General features: G+C 42.7%; 2 protein-coding genes across 2 annotated transcripts in view; one reads left to right on the forward strand and one right to left on the reverse strand.

Annotated features, from left to right (window-relative positions):
- The window catches only part of kcnip4a (potassium voltage-gated channel interacting protein 4a), a 278,940-nt gene that overhangs the window by 228,925 nt on the left and 24,744 nt on the right, over positions 1-25,271 (reverse strand). The gene's annotated exons all lie outside the window — the stretch shown is intronic.
- On the forward strand, positions 19,362-20,408 carry LOC110531753 (ladderlectin-like). The gene has a single exon (XM_021615146.3). The coding sequence runs from the start codon at positions 19,404-19,406 to the stop codon at positions 20,148-20,150; it is 747 nt and encodes a 248-aa protein (XP_021470821.3). The 5' UTR covers positions 19,362-19,403; the 3' UTR covers positions 20,151-20,408.

Raw genomic sequence — 25,271 nt, forward strand, 5'->3', positions numbered from 1 at the left:
ATCATCGACTGTATCCTTATGTAATACATGTATCACTAGCCACTTTAAACTATGCCACTTTGTTTACATACTCATCTCATTTGTACATACTGTACTCGATACCATCTACTGTATCTTGCCTATGCTGCTCTGTACCATCACTCATTCATATATCCTTATGTACATATTCTTTATCCCCTTACACTGTGTACAAGACAGTAGTTTTGGAATTGTTAGTTAGATTACTTGTTATTACTGCATTGTCAGAACTAGAAGCACAAGCATTTCGCTACACTCACATTAACATCTGCTAACCATGTGTATGTGACAAATAAAATTTGATTTGATTTGATTTAAATGTAGTGTATAGAAAGGACTCAAATATAACAACAAAAATATAGTTCAAATCAGGAGAACTTTGTGTGCGCAATAATGTGCTTATGTGGAACTCCCAGGCCATCTCTAAACACCTTCTGTTGCTTATCTCACTCGCTCTGCTGCGGCAACGCACCGCTGTCATTTGACAGAGGCAATACATTGGCACCGGGACAGGTGTAAAAGCAGACACAGCATGTTTCCATCCACAGAGTAAAGTCATGGCGTAAAAAAAAATGGTGCTGGAAAGTGTCGGGACAATTTTATAAACGTAAAAAACGAAAAAACATTAGACATGCAAATTTTAGTAGTCGCATGAAAATCTGTTGCCAATTGGAATGGAACCTAGCTACAGATGCATATAATGTCACTTCTGGCCACGGGAGCAGACTTTCACTGTTCCTAGTATCAATCACAGTGGCTATTTTTAGCACAGCCAGGCTGTCATGTAAAAATATTCCCAGCGTGAAGTAGTTCAGTCGTTCTGATTGTGATATCATGCTGCAAAATTTCTCCCAGCGTGAAAATGTTCCCAGTTCAATAACTACATGCGCATCTCTTTATGTGGATGGCTGAGCTTGTGCGGATGTTTCGCACACTCTCCCTCGACCTCAACTTCTGTTGATAGTACACGTATTTGCTTCACACATCTGCCAATCAAATGGTGGCTAGGATATTGACTCTGAGTGCTGCGATTTTTTGAGATTGCAAAGACTTGGGCACAACGTTTTCGATTGACAATGCATATATTTGTTTGATAGCTATACAAACAAGTTAAAACTGCACACCTCTGAGAACAAGCCATCGACCAATTTACAGCTAATAATGCTATTTAGCTGGTTAAATCAAGGCGGGTGGGGTGTGAAACATCTGCACAAACTCAGCCATCCACACAGACGTGCATGCAATTATTGACTTGGGAAAATGTTTACAACATGATGTCACAATCAGAACACAACGAATAGGAACTACTTCACGCTGGGAAGATTAAGTGACCTCTGGAATACAAACACAGCTGAAGTATGCTCGTTTATAGAGAGCGATACATATTATCTACGGCGGCCATCTTGGAAATACAGTAACAGCTGATTGATGACAGAGAAAGAATTTGCTAATGGCAGAGATGCATTTAAAGAACAACGAAAAACCACTATGAAGGAAGGTTTTCATTTGAAAGTGAAATTAAACTCTGCCTCCACTCTCTAAAAGGCTGACGGAATATTGCATATCTTGGATTAATTCTCAGTAAATTTGAGTTTGTGGCGGCCCTTGGAACAGCCTGAGAATGACCTATATCAAATATGAAAACTACTGAGATACTACTGAGTACCAATAGCAAATTTCAGTAGTTTTCATATTTGATATAGGTAATTGTCAGACAGTCCACTGAACCTACATAACAAAATACACTGCTACAGAGAATGAATGGAAAACAATGTATGTGGTTACAGATGCAGCTTTAATGATGTAGAGGTATAGAATGAACACCACCTACAGAAAGGACAGACTAGCACGGCGGGGCAAACCAACGAGTGTCACGTGCTCGCGTGGCATCTCAGTTGACGTATCCCATGACAGTTACGAGTCCTATTGTATATCACTGGGTAACTTTGAGCCGTTTTGCAGAGGGCTTCGTTAGCAGGGGTCGACCATTCTGGATGAAGCACTGGCTGTTAGCCACATTTAGCTGCTAATCCTGTTTACCATCACACAGGGTAGGGTTCTGTTGAGATAGTCTTTTACCCCACTTGGCTGGAGCCTGAGTCTCATTATGGATGAAACATTTGTAACTAATACTCAAGTGTGCGTTTCTTGGCGTTTTTGCACAACAACTACTCACACCATTGAGTAATAACACTAATTGTGTCACCCAATGTCATCATAGGGGCCTTTTGGGCCGCCATTCTCAACATTGCCATTATGAATGGTGCTAACTGCTAAAACAGCTCGTAGTTCGCCTGATCAAATAAGAAAGCGAGTGTGGCCTTTTCATTTAAATCAACACAGATGGAAAAAGTAAAGGGGTCATGACTAATATTCACTGCAGGCCAGGTGAATAATGATGACTGAAATAAAATCTATCAAAAGTAATGACTAAAAAAAAATTGTCCAGCCATCAGCATGATAATGGTAAAATTGATTTGAAACGTAAGTCTTTGGGCACATGTGGCAAGTGTTTTCTCCTCTCTAGCAATTTCTAGTCATGTGACAATGGTCCGAGGTGATGTAGAGGAAACCCCACTGTGTGCTTCCCAGCTTCGCAAATGGCACATTACAAAATATGAATCAACAAGATGAAAAAGGAAAGGGGCAAGGGACACGCAGGCACTTTTTGGGCAATTACTCTTCCTCCCCTTTCCCCAAACAGTAACTCTGCTGCTGCAAGTCTCACTTCAATCCATCAAGGCCGACACAGAGGACCCCCACTCTGGCAAAGTGGGAAGGACAAAAACAAGTCTTTAAACCAATGAAGCGTGATACAGTATGTACTCAACGACAGTAACTGATCCATAGGGGAAAAACTGTATTTGATGTAATACATTAGAAACTCACCTGTCTTGTCTGTACATGATCTGTCCACTAACAACTCCTTTGGCAGTAATTAACTGAAATGCTTGCAAGTCTGAAACATATTCACTAGTACTTAATAAAAAAAAAATGATAAGAGGGGTTTGACTGGCATTAATCCTCAAGGTGAAGAGGCCATTTCAGCAGCATCACTCAGCGCTACATCAAAACCGCTAGGCCTACATCTCCTTCTGCGACTGCACTTTTCCTCCAGCAATAAACTCAATAACAGTGCAAGTCAGACCGAATGAGTTCACCAAAGAATAGCTAAACAAAAAAATCCAATTGAGAAAATGCTTCCTTTTCATGCTCATGTAACAAGAAACTGTTTCCGAGTGCTTGCCTTGCTACCCAGGGGAATTGGAGGATACGACCCTGACATGTAATCTCATGGTGAGGGACTGCATCTGATGGAGGGATAGGCAGAGCCGTGGAGAGCATTGGTGCCCCCTGTGAGGGGGAAAAGCATAGAAGTTTAGTTGGAGCAGCCCTTTCACTCATTTAAGGTGGAAAACCTGGAGTGGTTGTGTTTTTTGTTCTGTGATTCTTAATTTAATTCGTAATTATAAAGACAACTTAAATTAAGTGGAATTCTTTGTGTGTTTTCATGTGGCATTTAAGGAATTTCATGGATCTTCGAGCCAACTGAGCATAACAAGTGAGTCAATATCCCAGCATTCACCAAAACTATGATGGTATTCCATACTAATGACTTCTTTTGAGCACACGCATTGTTGAGGCTGAAAAATGGAACAATTTGCGAGTGCTTGAGCTCACTCGAGTGCCATCTCATCAGATGAATACTAATTAGCTTCATTTCACGACTGGCCACTAATGACAGTGATATGCCACAATATATCCATATTTATGCCAGCATTATTTTATTATTCAAGTGCGGCCAAACTTCAGCAGAAAACAGACAGTTTATCGCATCAAGTGTGTCTGGGAACAAAACAATCAAAAGACTGCATGACAATGAGGATACTTGCCAACTCTAGCAAATATCTACTCAGCCTAGAGTGACTTTAGCATGTATGCTAATTTCCTAGATAGAGATTCAAGTGTAGAAAATTGGTAGTATTGCAACATAAAGCATGCTACTGACAACCTATTAGCCAGCTTGGATAGTTGTCTAATCTTATTCAAATCCATAGAGCTACAATAAAAAGGCCTAAGCTACTATATATTCAAACTGATGTTCCAACTGAAAGATATTCCAGATCGAATAACCGTACAATTATCACACACAAAATTGCCAATTTGACCTGAATATTAGCACCCTGCTGCTAACACATGGTGTAGACCATGGCCGAGATCAAGCGAGCGACAGCAAGTAAATGGTGCTACACATTCAACAACAGTAGCTGTTAATGACAAGTTATTTTACCTGCACAACCTATGGATACACCTGCCGTCCAATTTCATCTTCGACACATACGCCTGCAATATGACTCTTTGAAACATCTGAGGATGATCAAATCAAACAGCACTTGTAGAGGTTGTGGTTAAAGCAGAAATCATGATGAATATTGTAGAAATCCAAGACGTTTCAAGAGCCTAACCCTGCCTTACTATGTATATTGAGTTTGGAAATATCATATAGGAGATGGCCTATAGGCTTCATAATTATACAATATGTAACAAAGTACAGTATAACCGATCCCATTCCCAGGCACTTGTAGGGGATTTCTTATATTTTATGGGTTGTTTCCATCTTCAGGTGACAAGTATGAGATCTCTAAGATGTAAAATATATGAATCATATTTTTTTTTCGGGCTAGATCACCAAAATCAAGTTGGCCAATTTCCAAAATACTTTTTCCCCAAAAATCAAATACATGAGCAGCTAGTACAGAAGATCAATAAGGAAACAATTAATTACGGAACCTCATTAACTCAGAATTCTAAGAGCAATTAAAAACAGTAAAAAACTGTTTGCATTGTGCACTATAAACTGAAGATATCCACATTATTAGTTGGTATTAATTCACTTACAATTGGTGTTGTATACAGGACAAAAACACTGGTAATGATACATATCTTGTGCTCTTGCCCCCTCTATCGTCCAAATGTAATATTATGCTTGCTTATGCATAGTTGAGTCGTCCTGTTTTGTGGACAACATCACTGAAGCACAGAGGATTCTGACACAATTGTCAAAATAATACTTTAATAAAATATCAGTAAACTACAAATATCAAAACTAGGTAGGCCTATATGGACAAAAGGCCTGCCATTCAATTAAATCCAATAACCTCAACACATTTGACAAATCCAAAGTAGCCTAAATCACAGTATTTACGACCCATCATGGTGGGCGGCCCTCTCAAAGCTATATTGACTAGCCCTTTATTGACTAGCCCTCTAGCTCTGACTCAGGGCATGCGTATTTATTTATGCCCGATTTTAGCAAGCTTGCTCATTTGCCAGCAACTGCTCCTTGGTCCTGACGGGCCTTTTGGCACCTGGCAGGACTGTAGTGTGATTATCTAAGTAATGAAGAAGCAGTCTGTTCTCAGACTGGGGTAATACGCTTTGAGACAAAATGCAGGAGGAAGGAGGGATGGAGAGCACAAACAAATGCTCTGTCTTGGTGGGGCGGAACACCTGACACTGGCATGGCCTCAGCTGGGTGCCGTAGCTCACTGATTACAAGGTAGAGGGCTCCATAACAACTGAAGGCAGACAAACACACATTTATATTCAAAGACAGACAGACACTAACAACTCCATTGGAGGTGTTACAATGGGATCCTAATGATGGAGTCATCTACACACTGCACCTGCCACACTGAGACAAACTCCATTTGGAGAAAAAAAAATTGCAAATGAAGAGAACAGTGATATGACATGCATACATATTAGTGGCACGAGGTCAGCAGGCAGCTGGAAATACGAAGGGTAAATAAAAATGTGTTTTCATCAGTCCTAGGGTTAAGTGACAGTGACTTTTGAATGCAAAAGGTCATCCATGAGTGATATAGCATGTGTCACTTGCTAAAAGGTTATGCTTTAAGAGGTAACTTGGCAGATGCAGCTGGGCAATTTCACTGTAATAATGATGCTGAGACTCAGCCTCCCGAGTAGCGCAGCGGTCGAAGGCGCCACTACAGTATTGGTTCGATCCCAGGCTGTCACAGCCAGCCGTGACCGGGAGCTCCATGGGGCGACGCACAATTGGCCAAGGGTTGTCTGCATTAAGGGAGGGTTTGGACGAGGATTTCCTTGTCTCATTGTGCCCTAGCGACTTGTGGAGGGCCGGGAGAAAGCGTGTTAACTTCTGTCGTCAGTTGGACGGTGTTTCCTCCGACACATTTGTGCGGCTGGCTTCTAGATTAAGCGAGCGGAGTGTCAAGAAGCACGGCGGCTTGGAAAGTCATGTTTCGGAGGACACATGGCTCTCCTGAGTCTGTTGGAACGTTGCAGCAATGAGACAACCAATTGGACATCACAAATATGGGGAGAAAAAGGGGGTAAAATATATGTCAAACAAGTTTAAATAACCATACAGCTATGAACTCTGACAAATAAATGTTCAGGGGAAATTGTTAAAAGTAGTCCTTGTGCATAGAGTTGTATGTTTTGGGGAAAAAACTCCAGACCACCTTTACTCCACACAAACAGACGCGTACTAAGCTCGCCCTTCATTTGGATTTTTTTTTTATTTTCCGATCCTCCAGATTCCTGCTGACAAGCAAAAACTAAAGCAGAAAGTACCAGTGACTCAGATGATGCGGATGCTACGCTACAGGATTGTTTTGCTAGCACAGACTGGAATATGTTCCGGGATTCATCCAATGGCATTGAGGAGTATACCACCTCAGTCACAGGCTTCATCAATAAGTGCATCAACAACGACGTCCCCACAGTGACCATACGTACATATCCCAACCAGAAGCCATGGATTACAGGCAACATCTGCATTGAGCTAAAGGCTAGAGCTGCTGCTTTCAAGGAGCGGGACACTAATTAGAAATCCCTCTATGCCCTCAGACGAACCATCAAACAGAAAGCTTCAATACAGGACTAAGATTGAATCCTACTACTAATCCAACGGCTCTGATGCTTGTCGGATGTGGCAGGGCTTGCAAACTATTACAGACTACAAAGGGAAACCCAGCCGTGAGCTGCCCAGTGACGCGAGCCTACCTGAGGGGCTAAATGCCTTTTATGCTCGAGTCGAGGCAAGCAACACTGAAGCATGCATGAGAGCACCAGCTGTTCCGGACGACGCTCTCGGTAGCTGATGTGAGCAAGACCTTTAAACAGGTCAACATTCACAAGGCCGTGAGACCAGACCGATTACCAGGACGTGTACTCAGCGCATGCGCGGACCAGCTAGCAAGTGTCTTCACTGACATTTTCAACCTCTCCCTGACCGAGCCTGCAATACCTACATGTTTCAAGCAGACCACCATAGTCTCTGTGCCCAAGAAAGCGAAGGTAACCCGCCTAAATGACTACCGACCAATAGCACTCACATCAGTAGCAATGACGTGCTTTGAATGGCTGGTCATTGCTCACAACGCCATTATCCCAGAAACCCTAGACCCACTCCAATTTACATACCCTCCCAACAGATCCACAGATGACGCAATCTCAAATCGCACTCCACACTGCCCTTTCCTACCTGGACAAAAAAGGAACACTTGTGAGAATGCTGTTCATTGACAACAGCTCAGCGTTCAACACCATAGTGCCCACAAAGCTCATCACTAAACTAAGGACCCTGAGACTAAACACTTCCCTCTGTAACAGGATCCTGGACTTCCTGACGGGCTACCGCCAGGTGTTAAGGGTGGGCAACACATCTGCCACGCTGATCCTCAGCAGGGATCCCTCAGGGGTGCATGCTTATTCCCCTCCTGTACTTCCTGTTCACCCACGACCGCATGGCCAAGCACTACTCCAACACCATCATTAAGTTTGCTGATGACAACCGTGGCAGGCCTGATCACCGACAACGATGAGACAGCCTATAGTGAGGTCAGAGACCTGGCAGTGTGGTCCCAGGACAACAACCTCTCCCTCAACGTGAGCAAGACTAAGGAGATGACTGTGGACTACAGGTAAAGGAGAGCCGAACACACCCCCATTAACATTGACGGGGCTGTAGTGGAGCGGGTCGAGAGTTTCAAGTTCCTTGGTGTCCACATCACCAACAAACTATCATGGTCCAAACCAGTGGTGGGCCATCAGGGCCAGCAAGGCCTTCTCTGCTGGCCTAAACATCATCAGAATATAATTTTTATATATATATATATATAGATATATTTTAAAAAATTATCCCACAAATATGTATTAAATAATTCCCCAGAGTAAGAGTTATACTTTTCATTTCATAGCTTTCCTCTTGGTTGCACTGCTTCCAGCCCCAGGTTGAGATTTGGAGGGCTGGTCTTTATGTTAGATCTTTTATCCAATCATATTCAGCCATCATGTGTTGCCAGGGGTCTAAAATCTGCCCTCAGGCCTTCAGAATCAACAGTGCGGGCGCTTGTAGCTTAAAGTGAATGGAAATAAAAATTTAGTGTCAACCAATCAGCTTTAGAGTTGGCTATTGTACACCTGCTGGCTGGCTCCAGTGTTACACAGGAGCCAGCTAGCAGGCGTAGTGCGTGCACGTCTTTTGATTGAATTACCAATATTGAGAGGCAGGTCCTATATGGGCAGGTCTATGCAGAATCTCAGAAACTGTACTGCTGGGAATGCCTATTATTTGCAAATGATCGATTTGGTGTTTGGTGCCACACTGGCTTTGCAAACTTGAGTTGTCTAACCAAGGCAGCAACGAGACACCAAAGTACGGCTGGGCACTTACAAGCAATGGTGCTTTTGAAAACTTTTGGGGACACCCGAGTGGATCTACAGCTCAACGAACAAGCGCGCAGGGCAACGAAGCTGCACAATGAAAAGGTATTGTACTCTTCCCCTGCAATTCTCTGAATAAAAATGTCAATTTCAAGGTGACGCAACGCCTGGTTATACTGTGTTTCTGTCTAAAATGTATAGTGTCTAGAGCCATGATTACCATGATGATGGTAATAAGAGATGGATTAATTCGGGTGGGACTGTGTAGGACTTCACTGAAGGCCCAGGCCCCAGGCCCACGGCATGCTACTGGTCCAAACACACCAAGAAAGTTGTGAAGAGGGCACAATGCCTTTTCCCACTCAGGAGAATGAAAATATTTGGAATGGGTCCAAAGATCCTCAAAAAGATCAACAGCTGCACCATCAAGAGCATCCTGACCGGTTGCATCACCGCCTGGTATGGCAAATACTCGGCATCAGTGCAAACAGCCCAGTACATGTACTGGGGACCAAGCTTCATGCCATCCAGGACCTATATACTAGGCGGTGTCAGAGGAAGGCCCAAAGAAATTGTCAAAGACTCCAGTCACCCAAGCCACAGACTGTTGTCTCTGCTACCACACGGCAAGCAGTACCGGAGCGCCAAGTTTAGATCCAAAAGGCTCCTTAACAGCTTCTACCCCCAAGCCATAAGACTGCTGAACAATTAATCAAATGGCCACCCGGAATATTTGCATTAACACCCTAACCCATTTGTTTTTACACTGCTGCTACTCGCTGTTTCTTTATCTATGCATAGACACTTCATCCCTACCTACATGTATAAATCAACTCAACTAACCTGTACATCCAGGACATTGACTCGGCACCAGAACCCCCTGTATATAGCTTCATTATTGTTATTTTATTGTTTTAACCTTTAATAAATCGTGTTTATTTTCCCACTTTATTTAGTAAATATTTTCAGAACTCTTAAAACTGCATTGTTGATTAAGGGCTTGTAAGTAAGCATTTTCATGAAAATCTAAGAAAAAGGTAAATCTCCGAATAATCCAAACTAAAAGACAAAGCCTTTAGGACAAATTGAGTTGGCTAGCCAAGACTACTTCATTACTTTTTCCACCCAATGGTTAAATCTACATGATAATAAGTCCCACTGGTCCTGCTCGTTCTCTTTGAGGATATTTCCTTGGAAGATGATTTCTAGACTAAAATATACCCCTGCCAACTTAAAATTATATTTGTGCAGATATTGTCCAAGCCATATTTCCATACAAGACTGTATTGTATATTGACAGAATATAGAAATACCAAATGTTTACTTTTAAGGCCAGTTTTCTGGACACAAATTAAGCCTGGTCCAAAAAGTTATTTCATTGAAAATTCTCCATTGACAATGATTTTTATTCCATAGTCCAAGACCAGGCCTAATTTGTGCCCAGAATACTGACTCCGAAGACATATACTGTTTCTCTACCATCTATCAGTTTATGGCCAATGTCTTCTGGTCCAATTGGAGGGAGCTCTCCTATAGCAAATGCTATTCCATAATACTGTATGACCAATGTACATATACAGTCCACTGAGTAATCAATAACACTGCCGTTACACTGAAAATACATTTATCTACCGATGTCAGCTTCAGCATATGGTGCGATGAGCGCAGATCATTTTTCATTCTGACTACACCATAAATTGTGCCGTTCCTACAAAGGTGAGGACAGGGCTGATCGATATCACATTAGTGTTTTAATAGTCTTGGAAGCAGGAGATGTTTTTTGCCCCACATACAGCGAGACGGCCTGATATGAATCAGTGAACAAGGTAAAGGCTATTTCTGGGACTTGTGATCGATTACAAATTAACAGTAGACAGACCAAATCATTAGACAAAACATTTCTGCCCAAAATATCAGGGATGAAATGACTTTAATTTATTTATTTTTTTTACTCACCGGTGCAAAAAAAAATCTCTAATTAGGAACCAGCTCTTTCCTGCACATTAATTTTTAAATGTGGGAAAATGATCGGGACATTCATGGGTATATATCATCGGCTGTCATCAAACCACAAAGTGCAACACCATACGCTCATTACACAGCTGGAGTCCCTGAAGTACTGGTGACGATACCACCAAAACAAAGACATTCTGAAAAAATGTTGACAGGGGAAATCAACCTGCTAGTAAGGGTTACTCATGTTCTACAATGCAACAATTTCACTGATTTTACTGAGTTACAGTTCATGAGGAAATCTGCTTTGCGATACGGTCTTGCACAGGTGTCCTGACAAACCACATGTATCTGACATTGCATCACTTCACCCCAATGACATGCGACAGCAGATACCATGATCAAGACCCAGCACTTCTGTATACAAATCAACGTCCTGCTCTGATCGGATAACATGTTCTCTGACACTACTACAAAGCTTGATCATTGTATCCAATACATTATATAACAAAACACCAATCATTTCAATCCTGAGTCTTCAAGTCTCAGGGCAACGTGACGTCACACGTTTAACAACCATTGTTAGCATAGCTAGCGGCAAAGCTACATTATCAACCCACTCAAGTGGAGTTCCCTGTACCAGGCGATGATGCGTTGGACCAGGCAGCAGTTGAGTTCCCTGCGGAGGTTCTGCAGTTCCTTCCGCCACTGGGTCCTCTTGGTTGGGGCTGACATGCTTGTCACTCACTGCTGTGGAACACGTACAGCACGTCGTTACGTGGTACGGTCATTCCTCGTCCTACTAAACCATGTTGATCAAGTACAAAACTAAAAAACTAAAAAGTTGATCAAGTACCAAAATTGTTTTCAGAAATGCGATAAAAGCGGAGGCCAGATGCTCAATTAAATGTCACTGACACAGTACAACCTTGCACTTTCTAACAAAGATATTATCAAATCTGAACAATACTTCATATTACAGACATGAATTTATAATTATCCGTTTGGAATAGGCCTATGTAAAATGTGGCTAATTCCTGTCCTCTTATGCAAGTTATGGTATAATTTATAAGCCCCATTAACCCACCTCAAATGGAATGTTTTTTTTTTTTTTACATCTAAATGCACAGCGTTAATTACTGAGCAGCAGTGAGATGGGGATTGCGAGACTAGCTTTTAATTACTTCTCATGATATCTTTAAAGCAGATAATGTAGCTATAAAGACAGAGGGGGTGTCTGACTAAACAGACCTGGAAATACCTCCACTTCAACCCAGCAGGACAACGCACACACACCATACCTGGAGCAAGTGCTCCGATGAGTATCCAAGAGATGGTATAATATGCAGTCAAAATAAACATTTTCTACATAAGGGAACAGGTCCCACAGTTTAACTGAAAGTGACAAACAAGGTGGCACAGTTTATCCTCCCAAAGATGAATTTAATTGGATTGTATACAGAGCCCTGAGGAATGCCAAAACACGCATGGGGGTTATTGGTCGTGTGTGTAATGACACACTCTGGGTGGAACTGGTAGTTCTGCTATGCTTGATTGAGTTACACTCCCGAGACAGTCAAACATGTGGAGCAGAATGAAATGAGGAAGGAAAAGTGTGTTCGAGCCAAAGATAAACTTGGTCACTACAGAAAATGGTCTTCAAAAGCAAAGCATTGATTAACCTGTTTAGAACACTATTTAATGAATACTATAAAAAAAAAATATTCTATACAGGATTATTCAATAATGTTTATGATTTAGCCTCACCCCGTTGACTGAAAACCAAAATGTATTGCCTAATTCCTATACTTTCACTGCTGTGTGGGCGCTAAGCCTGCCTTGTGCTGTTGGTTTGGGTGAAATATAGCTTGTCGATGGATGGCTGAGAGTTGCAACCTCATTGTTCCTTGATTACATATGCATATTGATCTCCAGTCAGAAGGGAACGCCTTAACATATTCACAAAATCAATAGGCCTATAGGCTGTGCTTTACTTCACTTCACTTCACTTCACTTTTTTGTCTCGTGTTACAATGGATGACTGACTTGCTGCCAATACTACCTAAACAAGTAATTGAATCACTCGCACTGTATTTCACAAGATAGTTAACCAAATTCAATGGTCTTAGATGTCATGGGCTGACACCATATCCAAACTAAATATTCAACATACAGTGCCTTGCGAAAGTATTCGGCCCCCTTGAACTTTGCGACCTTTTGCCACATTTCAGGCTTCAAACATAAAGGTATAAAACTATTTTTTTGTGAAGAATCAACAAGTGGGACACAATCATGACGTGGAACGATATTTATTGGATATTTCAAACTTTTTTAACAAATCAAAAACTGAAAAATTGGCCGTGCAAAATTATTCAGCCCCCTTAAGTTAATACTTTGTAGCGCCACCTTTTGCTGCGATTACAGCTGTAAGTCGCTTGGGGTATGTCTCTATCAGTTTTGCACATCGAGAGACTGAATTTTTTCCCATTCCTCCTTGCAAAACAGCTCGAGCTCAGTGAGGTTGGATGGAGAGCATTTGTGAACAGCAGTTTTCAGTTCTTTCCACAGATTCTCGATTGGATTGAGGTCTGGACTTTGACTTGGCCATTCTAACACCTGGATATGTTTATTTTTGAACCATTCCATTGTAGATTTTGCTTTATGTTTTGGATCATTGTCTTGTTGGAAGACAAATCTCCGTCCCAGTCTCAGGTCTTTTGCAGACTCCATCAGGTTTTCTTCCAGAATGGTCCTGTATTTGGCTCCATCCATCTTCCCATCAATTTTAACCATCTTCCCTGTCCCTGCTGAAGAAAAGCAGGCCCAAACCATGATGCTGCCACCACCATGTTTGACAGTGGGGATGGTGTGTTCAGCTGTGTTGCTTTTACGCCAAACATAACGTTTTGCATTGTTGCCAAAAAGTTCAATTTTGGTTTCATCTGACCAGAGCACCTTCTTCCACATGTTTGGTGTGTCTCCCAGGTGGCTTGTGGCAAACTTTAAACAACACTTTTTATGGATATCTTTAAGAAATGGCTTTCTTCTTGCCACTCTTCCATAAAGGCCAGATTTGTGCAATATACGACTGATTGTTGTCCTATGGACAGAGTCTCCCACCTCAGCTGTAGATCTCTGCAGTTCATCCAGAGTGATCATGGGCCTCTTGGCTGCATCTCTGATCAGTCTTCTCCTTGTATGAGCTGAAAGTTTAGAGGGACGGCCAGGTCTTGGTAGATTTGCGGTGGTCTGATACTCCTTCCATTTCAATATTATCGCTTGCACAGTGCTCCTTGGGATGTTTAAAGCTTGGGAAATCTTTTTGTATCCAAATCCGGCTTTAAACTTCTTCACAACAGTATCTTGGACCTGCCTGGTGTGTTCATTGTTCTTCATGATGCTCTCTGCGCTTTTAACGGACCTCTGAGACTATCACAGTGCAGGTGCATTTTTACGGAGACTTGATTACACACAGGTGGATTGTATTTATCATCATTAGTCATTTAGGTCAACATTGGATCATTCAGAGATCCTCACTGAACTTCTGGAGAGAGTTTGCTGCACTGAAAGTAAAGGGGCTGAATCATTTTGCACGCCCAATTTTTCAGTTTTTGATTTGTTAAAAAAGTTTTAAATATCCAATAAATGTCGTTCCACTTCATGATTGTGTCCCACTTGTTGTTGATTCTTCACAAAAAAATACAGTTTTATATCTTTATGTTTGAAGCCTGAAATGTGGCAAAAGGTCGCAAAGTTCCAGGGGGCCGAATACTTTCGCAAGGCACTGTATTAAATTAATACTATTAGGAAATCCAGCCAAGTCACTCTTACAAAGAACCCCTTCCCCTGGCTTTCCATGCTGTGAGGGTACATTAAAAAGCATATGAACAAACCACAATCCCACACTTAACGATGATGGAACACACACACACATTCAAAACAATATGCTTGTCTATGCCCCAGCTCTGAATTTCCATAAAGCCATGTGAGGATAATGCTAGAACTTATTAGGGAGGCCATTACTGAGCGCTAAGGAGGTTGCTGTTCAAGCAGCCAAGGCTTGATGACATTAGACCAGGACTTGGCTCAGGTGCTCAAAACTCCATGACCCATATCACTTCATATGAACACTTCCTAGGTTTGTGACGCATTATTTGTGTTAATAGTGTGTTAATGGTGCCGGAAGAAATGGCAGCATCTTTACGGGCGCCCAACCAATTGTGCTATTATGTGGGCGTTTTTCACGTTATTTGTAACTTATTTTGTATATTATGTTTCTGCAACCATATCTTATGGCAAAAAATAGCTTCTGGCTATCAGGACGGCGATCACTCACCTCGAAGGATTTAACAGTTTTTTCTTCAACAAGCAGGAAGCACAGAACATTCTCCAATCACCTGACAGGGCCAACATCCCCATTATTTGCAGGAGGAGGAAACACAGGTAAAGGACACAGAGCGGGATGCCTCGTGAGGACCAGCAGGAGGCGAGTGGTAAAGCTGCTGTTACCGTCAATATTACCCGCCAACGTGCAATCATTGGACAATAAATTGGACGAGGTACGATCACGAATATCTTACCAACAAGACATAAAAAAAATGTAATATTCTATGTTTCACGGAATCGTGGCTGAATGATAACATGGAAATTCAGCTAGCGGGATATACGCTGCACCGGCAAGATAGAACAGCTGTAGTAAGACGGGGGGGGGGTGGTCTGTGCATATTTGTAAACAACCGCTGGTGCACGAAATCTAAGGAAGTCTATAGATTTTGCTCACCTGGAGTTTGTGATAAATTGCAGGCCACACTAATTGCCTAGAGAGTTTATAGCTATACTCTTCGTGGCTGTTTATTTACCACCACAGACAGATGCTGGCACTAAGACCGCACTCAGTCAGCTGTATAAGGAAATAAGCAAACAACTCACCCAGAGGCGGCGCTCCTAGTGGCCGGAGACTTTAATGCGGGGAAACTTAAATCAGTTCTAACAAATTTCTATCAACATGTTAAATGTGCAACCAGAGGGAAAAATATTATAGATCACCTGTACGCCACACACAGAGACGCGTACAAAGCTCTCCCTCACCCTCCATTTGGTAAATCCGACCACAACTATATCATTGTGATTTCTGCTTACAGGCAAAAAATAAGTGACTCGGTCTATTAAAAAAAAGTGGTCAGATGAAGCAGATGCTAAACTACAGGACTGTTTTGCGATGGCATTGAGGGGTTCACCACATTAGTCACTGGCTTTATCAATAAGTGCATCGAGGACGTCGTCCCCACAGTGACCGTACGTACATACACCAACCAGAAGCCATGGACTACAGGCAACATTCGCACTGAGCTAAAGGAAAGCTGCCGCTTTCAAGGTGCGGGACTAACCCGGAAGCTTACAAGAAATCTTGCTATGCCCTGTGACGAACCATCAAAAAGACAAAGTGTCAAAATAGGGATAAGATTGAATCGTGCTACACCAGCTCCGACACTCGTTGGATGTAGCAGGGCTTGCAAACTATTAGACTACAAAGGGATGCACAGCAGCGAGCTGCCCAGTGACACAGGTCTACCATACGAGCTAAATCACTTCTATGCAAGCTGCACCGAGGCATGCATGAGAGCATCAGCTGTTCCGGACGACTGTGATCACGCTCGCCGTAGCCAACGTGAGTAATCTTTAAACAGGTCAACATACAAGGCCGGCTGGCCAGAGGGATTACCAGGACGTGTACTCCAAGCATGTACTGACCAACTGGCAAGTGTCTACCCTGACATTTTCAACCTGTCCCTGATTGTAATACTAACATGTTTCAAGCAGACCACCATATTCACTGTGCCCAAGAACAAAGGCAACCTGCCTAAATGACTACAGACCCGTAGCACTCACGTCCGTAGCCATGAAGTGCTTTGAAAGGCTGGTAATGGCTCACATCAACACCATTATCCCAGAAACCCTAGACCCACCTAATTTGCATACCGCCCCAACAGATCCACAGATGATGCAATCCCTATTGCACTCCACACTGCCCTTTCCCACCTGGACAAAAAGGAACACTTATGTGAGAATGCTATTAATTGACTACAGCTCAGCGTTCAACACCATAGTAACCTCAAAGCTCATCACTAAGCTAAGGATTCTGGTACTAAACACCTTCCTCTGCAACTGGATCCTGGACTTCCTGACGGGCCACCCCCAGGTGGTGAGGGTAGGTAGCAACACATCTGCCATGCTGATCCTCAACACTGGAGCCCCCCAGGGGTGCATGCTCAGTCCCCTCCTGTACTCCCTGTTCACCCACGACTGCATGGACAGGCACGACTCCAACACCATCATTAAGTTTGCAGACGACACAACAGTGGTAGGCCTGATCACCGACAACGACGAGAGAGCCTATAGGGAGGTCAGAGACCTGACCGGTTGGTGCCAGAATAACAACCTATCCCTCAACATAACCAAGACAAAGGAGATGATTGTGGACTACAGGAAAAGGAGGACGGAGCATGCCCCCATTCTCATCGACGGGACTGTAGTGGAGCAGGTTGAGAGCTTCAAGTTCCTTGGTGTCCACATCAACAAACTATCATGGTCCAAACACACCAAGATGGTCGTGAAGAGGGCACGACAAAGCCTATTCCCCCAAAGGAAACTAAAAAGATTTGGCATGGCGCCTCATATCCACAAAAGTTTCTACAGCTGCAACATCGAGAGCATGGTTGCATCACTGCCTGGTACGGCAATTGCTCGGCCTCTGACCGCAAGGCACTACAGAGGGTGGTGCGTACGGCCCAGTACATCACTGGGGCTAAGCTGCCTGCCATCCAGGACCTCTGAGGAAGGCCCTAAAAGGAAGGCCTCTGAGGAAGGCCCTAAAAATTGTCAAAGACCCCAGCCATAGACTGTTCGGTAGCGGTACCGGAGTGCCAAGTCCAGGACAAAAAGGCTTCAACGGTTAATCAAATGGTTAACCGGACTATTTGCATTGAGTGCCCCCCCAGACCCTCTTTTACGCTACTGCTACTCTGTCCATCATAGTCACTTTAACCATATCTACATGTGCATACTACCTCAGTCTGACTACTTTTATAGCCTTGCTACCATATATAGCCTCGCTACTGTTATTTTTCACTGTCTTTTTACTGTTGTTTTTAAGTCTTTACTTTCCTATTGCTCACCTAAAACCCTTTTTGCACTCTTGGTTAGAGCCTGTAAGTAAGCATTTCACTGGGCAGCAGCGTAACCTAGTGGTTAGTGCGTTGGACTAGCAACCGAAAGGTTGATCAGGCCTACTCTTGTGTCGTCTGCAAGATCGAATCCCCGAGCTAACAAGGTACAAATCTGTCGTTCTGCCCCTGTTCCTAGGCAGTAATTGAAAATAAGAATTTATTCTTAACTGACTTCCCTTGAAAAATAATAAACTGTTGTATTCGGCGCACATAAACTTTGATTCAGGCCATTACATAGTGGTTTCATGACAACAATAGATCAATTTTAAACCATGATGGGTGATAGAATGGACTATAAGTATATTCATAATACACAATTCATATGTGGTTCATAGAAAGTTACCAGAGTTGTCTCCAAGAAGAGGACAGAGGAATTTCCTGACCCTCTCCTACTTAGGCATCCCCTGAACGTGAACTTCACACATCCTTGAGGAAGAGATTATCATTCTAATCGTCTCACTTAAAAATGTGTCTACTTACTGTCCCAACAAGTGTGCACAACGGAACTGATGCAATGTATGTTTGATCAACAAATGCTTGGCTTTAATAATCCTTTATCTAGAAATGCCTGTACTGAGTGTGTAAGTGCAAACTTGCCCAGTACCACAATGTCATTGTGGTCAGAAGCCCTGTGGTTTCATGAGAACAAGTCATTGGGTAACCACAGCAGGGCCAGACAGCAGAAGCACACTGCGTATCACACACACCAGGGCTATAATCTGGTCCTCCATCAAAAACAGCAGCTAAAAATAGCAAAAGGGGCATAGCAAATTGCCTCCTTAATAAAATCCCATGCGGCATTTAATGTAAAGAGGTTGAGCCCGCCAGGTATTGGATTTAGTACACCAACTGAGCTGGCCCTGTCTTTTTTACAACTAAAGTCTTTAATTTGCCAATAAAAGTATACATTGTGCCATTTTAAAACAGAACACTTCACTTCTTGAGCATCATGAATTGTTCAGCTTTTACTCATACACTACCACTCACAAGCACAAGAAATTTGATACTGTGACCTCTTGACCATATCAAGTAATATGATATACCATGGGGAAAATCCTAAGACAACAAAGCCCAGAACAAGGAAGCCAATGTCGAGGTCAGGATAAAAAAAAAAACATAAAACTGATGTGTCTGAATTCATAATGCAGTCGACTGCCTATAACTTTGTAAAAAAAACATTTTAAAAAAACATGGATGGTATCAAGAAACATGCCATGACAAGGAAAAAGAGATGACCATAAAAGACTAACTCGGCACGTTTCTTGTTTACAATAAATCCCTGCACTCACGTGGTGGCATTTCTCAATAAGGAAACAGATATTTGCCTGTTTTTTTGTACTTTGATCAATTGCTACAAGAATCACTCGTAAAAAATCTTATATCAGCAACACTAGTTAACCATTGTTAGGAATTCACTTTGTGGCCTGTACTGTATTAAAGGTGCATCTCTTTCTCCAGATGAACAGAACCCTCTAATAGGAGACTAGCGCCATGGCGAAGTTGACCATCCTCATACTTGTCTGTGCCGGCTTGGAGCTCAGCAACACAACGCCCTTAATGGAGGCCCAACTTCTTCCTCTTGAGCGTTCACTAGAGGCAAACCCAGAGCTCCCTACTTTTGAAATCTTACAGAAGATTGACGCCGAACATGTTCCTCCTATGGAGGACATGGGTGTTGAGGGAAACTACTTTGAACAGAACCCACAGAACCCACAGGTGTTTGAGGAAACAGACGCCGGACAGGGTCTCTCTCTCTCTCTCTCTCTCGAGCCATCAGAGGAGCTTGGTGTAGAGCAGTCCATGTCTCTGGAGGATGAGCAGGTGAAGACAAAAAGCAGTAGTGTATGCTCCACAGGCTGGTTCAAACATGGGCACCGCTGTTTCACATACATCCGCACCGAACGGACATGGGCCGAGTCGGAGCAGTACTGCGTGTTTCAGGGGGCCAACCTGGCATCCATCCACAGCACAGAAGAGAAGCACTTCATTCAGGAGATGATCCGCAGAGAGACACACGACTTCCCAAGAGTCTGGATCGGCGGACAGTACGCTACCCAGGAGCGCCTTTGGCTGTGGAGTGATGGGTCCAGGTTCTACTACCGCGACTGGAGCAATGTACAGCCTGATAACGCCATGGGAAATGAGAACTGTATGCATATGAACTATGGAGAAGAAAAACGCTGGAATGATTATGTCTGCAGTAGGACGTTACCTTCTGTATGTTCCATGAAACTATAAGCTCTGACGTCGCCTTAATCAAGATGTCTATTTTGTTTAGTTTTCCTATGTATTTTCATGATGACTATTAGCAAATGAGTAAGAATAAATTGCTACTTAACATGACTAACACGAAAAACCGCACTCCATTATGTGCATCATCGTTTCGATTTTTATCTCTGCATTTGTTAGTTACAGCCACCTTGTTAAGACCAAAATAAGGGCAGTTTGATCATGTTTGTCAAATGTAAATAAAGGATTAGTCCTGTATATATTCAAGTGGCTACGCATGTTATTGTAAGGACAACCTCAACTGGTTTGTGGGGCGACATGATTCTTAGACTGTATTTGTCAAGAATACAACTTAAAAGGGAAAAAAGGACAATCATTGAATATACCAATCAATAATTTTTACACTACAGTAATAATTATTCACGGATTGTAATTATTTCCCAAATGAGACTTCAGCACTTTAAAAAAAAGGGATTTAGGGAACTAGGGAAGAGCTAGGGACTAGGGAACTAGGGAAGAGGAACTAGGGAAGAGCCAACTTCGCATAATTGTAATGAATAGTGAGAGCGGCGCAGTCCATGTTTGCTTGTTCTCCGTCTCCCCCATAGCAGCCTTTTCACCTGACATTAACGGCCTGAGTAGCAAGCCACTTTATAAACACACTCAGGAGATGTGCCCTGCTCTGATGGATTGGAATGTTTCCATAAATTATTATTTAGGCAAGAGGTGCCTGCTTTTCGCAGATAACAAGTGGCTCTTTAACAGTCAGCGTGTTCCAAAGACACTGTAGAGATGCACACTGAACAAGCCACCTGGGATTCTGGCCTCTGACACTCGGCCCTTCACGGACATTGTTGCAAAGGAGCACAATACAAAAGTACTGTATCCTACATACTAGAGGTCACTATTTTTCTCAGGGGCTCTCTTTTCTCAGCTCACTAGCAAGAGGCTATTTGGGGTGAGACTTTACACCAACAGCGACAAAATGTACATCAGGAATGAATGAATGCAGCGTGTGACAGCACTGTTTGGCTCCACCACATGCTAGGCTATCTGTTGTAAATATCGATCTTAAAATTAATTGTTTTGACAGATTTTGCAATCAACAGTGCTGAGCTTAGCTAAAAACCCATTAGCATTCTGCCTGAAATACAATACCTATTTGGTAGGGGTGTAACGTAGGGCTGGTCAATCCTGTCAAACTACCAGTATTCCGGTATTCCAATATTTTTTTTAAAGTGACAGTATGACGGTATTTTATGTTCTAAATTTGCATAGGGTGGCAACACATTAAGTTATTTCAAAATGGGTCTTTCTCCATTCTGATTATTTGAACAGTATAAAACAAACTACATTTCTCAATTTCCACATTTCCTGCACTCATTTTTAAAGCCACACTGCCACGTAGGGCTGCACGATATCTAGGCCTTTACCAAATTCTGTTAATTGAAAAACACTTGAGTGAACTGTTGGAATCATGGAAAAAAATGATTATTTGAATTCTATAGTTAGAATATAATGGTGGACACTTTGAATACAGTGTGACATGACAACAAATGAAAATGCCAGGCAGGAGTTATTTTGACAGGGTAGGAACCAAAGTGTTATTCAGTGTTTCCTATGGGACACTATAATATTTGGCTACATTAAAATGTTCTTTACTTCATGTAGCCAACATACAGTGGCTGCAGTCCAAACACATAATTTTTACCCCCTCAGCCCTTGTGCTATCCGCTTTCCCTCGGGGGAATCCCCATCGAAAACAGATGCAGTTTGATTGGCATCTTAAGTGGAGGTCCAATTCACTAACGTTGCCTCCTCGCCCCCAATTTAGCACGAGGGAGCGAGTGAACAAGTTTGGTCACTTGCGGGGTTGATATGACCCACAATTCAATGCAAACTGTAGTCGCATGTCAAACTCTGGTGGCTGTGATGTGTCAAATATAATCACAAGGCTGCATTTTCGGCATGTCAGAAAAAAGTATCAAGCTAGCCTGGAAAAACATATATAAATACATATTATATATACTGATTTTATGGTTGGCAAATGGGCTTAGTCTCGTAATGAGGAGCCTATAAAACATTGATAGATTCATAAACATTTTTTTTTTAAATAAAATGACCAAACTATAAAACTAGCATGCCAGCTATGGGTAACTGTAGCGAGCTACCTGACAGGAGGGTTACCTACAGTTGAAATCGGAAGTTTACATACACCTAAGCCAAATACATTTAAACGCAGTTTCACAATTCCTGACATTTAATCCTAGTAAAAATTCTGTCTTAGGTCAGTTAGGATCACTTTATTTTAAGAATGTGAAATGTCAGAATAATAGTAGAGAGAATTATTTATTTCATCGCATTCCCAGTGGGTCAGAAGTTTACATAATCTCAATTAGTATTTGGTAGCACTGCCTTTAAAATAGTTTAAATTGGGTCAAACGTTTCGGGTAGCCTCCCACAATAAGTTTGATGAATTTTGTCCCATTCCTTCTGACAGAGATGGTGTAACTGAGTCAGGTTTGTAGGACTCCTTGCTCGCCCACGCTTTTTCAGTTCTGCCCACAAATTTTCTATAGGATTGAGGTCAGGGCTTCGTGATGTACACTCCCAATACCTTGACTTTATTGTCCTTAAGCCATTTTTCCACAACTTTGGAAGTATGCTTGGGGTCATTGTTCATTTGGAAGACCCATTTGCGACCAAGCATTAACCTCCTGACTGATGTCTTGAGATGTTGCTTCAATATATCTATGATTTTCCTCCCTGATGATGCCATCTATTTAGTGAAGCGCACCAGTCCAACCTGCTAGAATCCTGACTAGAACCAAAAAATTTGATCATATTACTCCAGTGCTAGCCTCCCTACACTGGCTTCATGTTAAGGCAATGGCTGATTAAGGTTTTACTGCTAACCTACAAAGCATTACATGGGCTTACTCCTACCTATCTCTCTGATTTGGTCTTTCGATAGATATTCCCCTAGAATAGCTCAGAGACCTAGATTGGTGACATCAGTCAGATTACTACTAAATTAGGTGATCGAGCAATGGCTTTTCTTTAATACAAACTTAAAAAGGAATACACCTGGTGTAATAGGTCAATGGTCAGATCCAGAATTGATCTGTTTCTCATTTGCACTCAGCAAAAAAAAGAAACTTCCTTTTTTCAGGACTGTCTTTGATAAATCATTCGTAAAAATCTAAATAACTTCACATATCTTTATTGTAAAGGGTTTAAACACTGTTTCCCATGCTTGTTCAATGATCCATAAACAATTAATGAACATGCACCTGTGGAACCGTTAAGACACTAACAGCTTACAGACAGTAGGCAATTAAGGTCACAGTTATGAAAATGTAGGACACTAAATAGGCCTTTCTACTGACTCTGAAAAACACCAAAAGAAAGATGCTCAGGGTCCCTGCTCATCTGCGTGAACGTGCTGCAGATGTGGCCAGGGCAATAAATTGCAATGTCCGTACTGTGAGACGCCTAAAACAGCGCTACAGGGAGAAAGGACGGACAGCTGATTGTCCTCGCAGTGGCAAACAACGTGTAACAACACTTGCACAGGATCGGTACATCGGAACATCACACCTGCGGGACAGGTACAGGATGGCAACAACTGCCCGAGTTAGACCAGGAACGCACAATCCCTCCATCAGTGCTCAGACAGAGAGGCTGGACTGAGGGCTTGTAGGCCTGTTGTAAGCTAGGTCCTCACCAGACATCACCAGCAACAACGTCGCCTATGGGCATAACCCACCACCCCTGGACAAGACACTGACGAGTCGTGATTTTGTCTCACAGGGGGGGGGAGGGGGGGGGGGGGGGGGAATGGTCGGATTCGCATTTATCATCGAAGGAATGAGTGTGACACCGAGGCCTGTACTCTGGAGCGGGATCGATTTGGAGGTGGAGGGTCCGTCATGGTCTGGGGCGGTGTGTCACAGCATCATCGGACTGAGCTTGTTGTCATTGCAGGCAATCTCAACGCTGTGCGTTACAGGGAAGACATCCTCCTCCCTCAGGTTCCCTTCCTGCAGGCTCATCCTGACATGACCCTCCAGCATGACAATGCCTCCAGCCATACTGCTCGTTCTGTGCATGATTTCCTGCAAGACAGGAATGTCAGTGTTCTGTCATGGTCAGCGAAGAGCCCGGATCTCAATCCCATTGAGCACACCTGGGACCGGTTGGATCGGAGGGTGAGGGCTAGGGCCTTTCCTCCCAGAAATGTCCGGGAACCTTCAGGTGCCTTGGTGGAAGAGTGGGGTAACATCTCACAGCAAGGACTGGCAAATTTAGTGCAGTCCATGAGGAGGAGATGCACTGCAGTACTTAATACAGCTGGTGGCCACACCAGATACTGACTGTTACTTTTGATTTTGACCTCCCACCCCCACCCCCACCCTTTGTTCAGGGACACATCTGTGGAACATGTTCAGTTTATATCTCAGTTGTTAAAGCTTATGTTCATACAAACATTTATGCATGTTAAGTTTGCTGAAAATAAAACACAGTTAACAGTGAGAGGACTTTCCTTTTTTTGCTGAATTTCAGCAAATCTCATTAGGCCAACTGTTTGCAAATGGATGAGAGCATAACAAACTGTCAGTACATAAGACTGGAGCCGTTTCTCTAGCGCCTTTCCCACGTAAAACGTTTAATAATATTTCTTCCATGACCACTAATCTGAAAGGGAATAAGAGGTGAAAGCTGCATGGCAGAAACCTATCCAGTCCTTTCATGTGTCAGTGGTGATGGACGAAAGGAGACAAGGAAACTATGCCAATCAACTAGAACATGTCATCCTGTGCTTAGTGTACTGGGATCTCATGTGTTCTTAGTCTGAAGGAATAGTTCAGTTTCACTGTACTACCACTGGATGTCAGCCTTGCACACCATTACTGCTGTTGTACCAAATAGTGTTTTCTGGGAATGGATATGCTATCCAGCTGTCCATTTCAGATATGTAACAGAAGAGATATTTTTCTTCAGAGACACATTAACAAATGTTTAACAAATATGTATGTTTGATTTCTGAAAGGGGTGAAGGGTTTACAAGAAAGACCGCATAATGTGGGTTATTGCACACATCATAGGTGTGTACATTGTGGGATAGTA

Source organism: Oncorhynchus mykiss, chromosome 9, assembly GCF_057628025.1.
Source record: "Oncorhynchus mykiss isolate SJ-2025 chromosome 9, ASM5762802v1, whole genome shotgun sequence".
Classification (NCBI taxonomy): domain Eukaryota; kingdom Metazoa; phylum Chordata; class Actinopteri; order Salmoniformes; family Salmonidae; genus Oncorhynchus; species Oncorhynchus mykiss.

Coding starts and splice junctions, on each gene's coding strand:
- LOC110531753 (XM_021615146.3), top strand. CDS start 19,404: ATGGCGAAGTTGACCATCCTCATACTTGTCTGTGCCGGCTTGGAGCTC.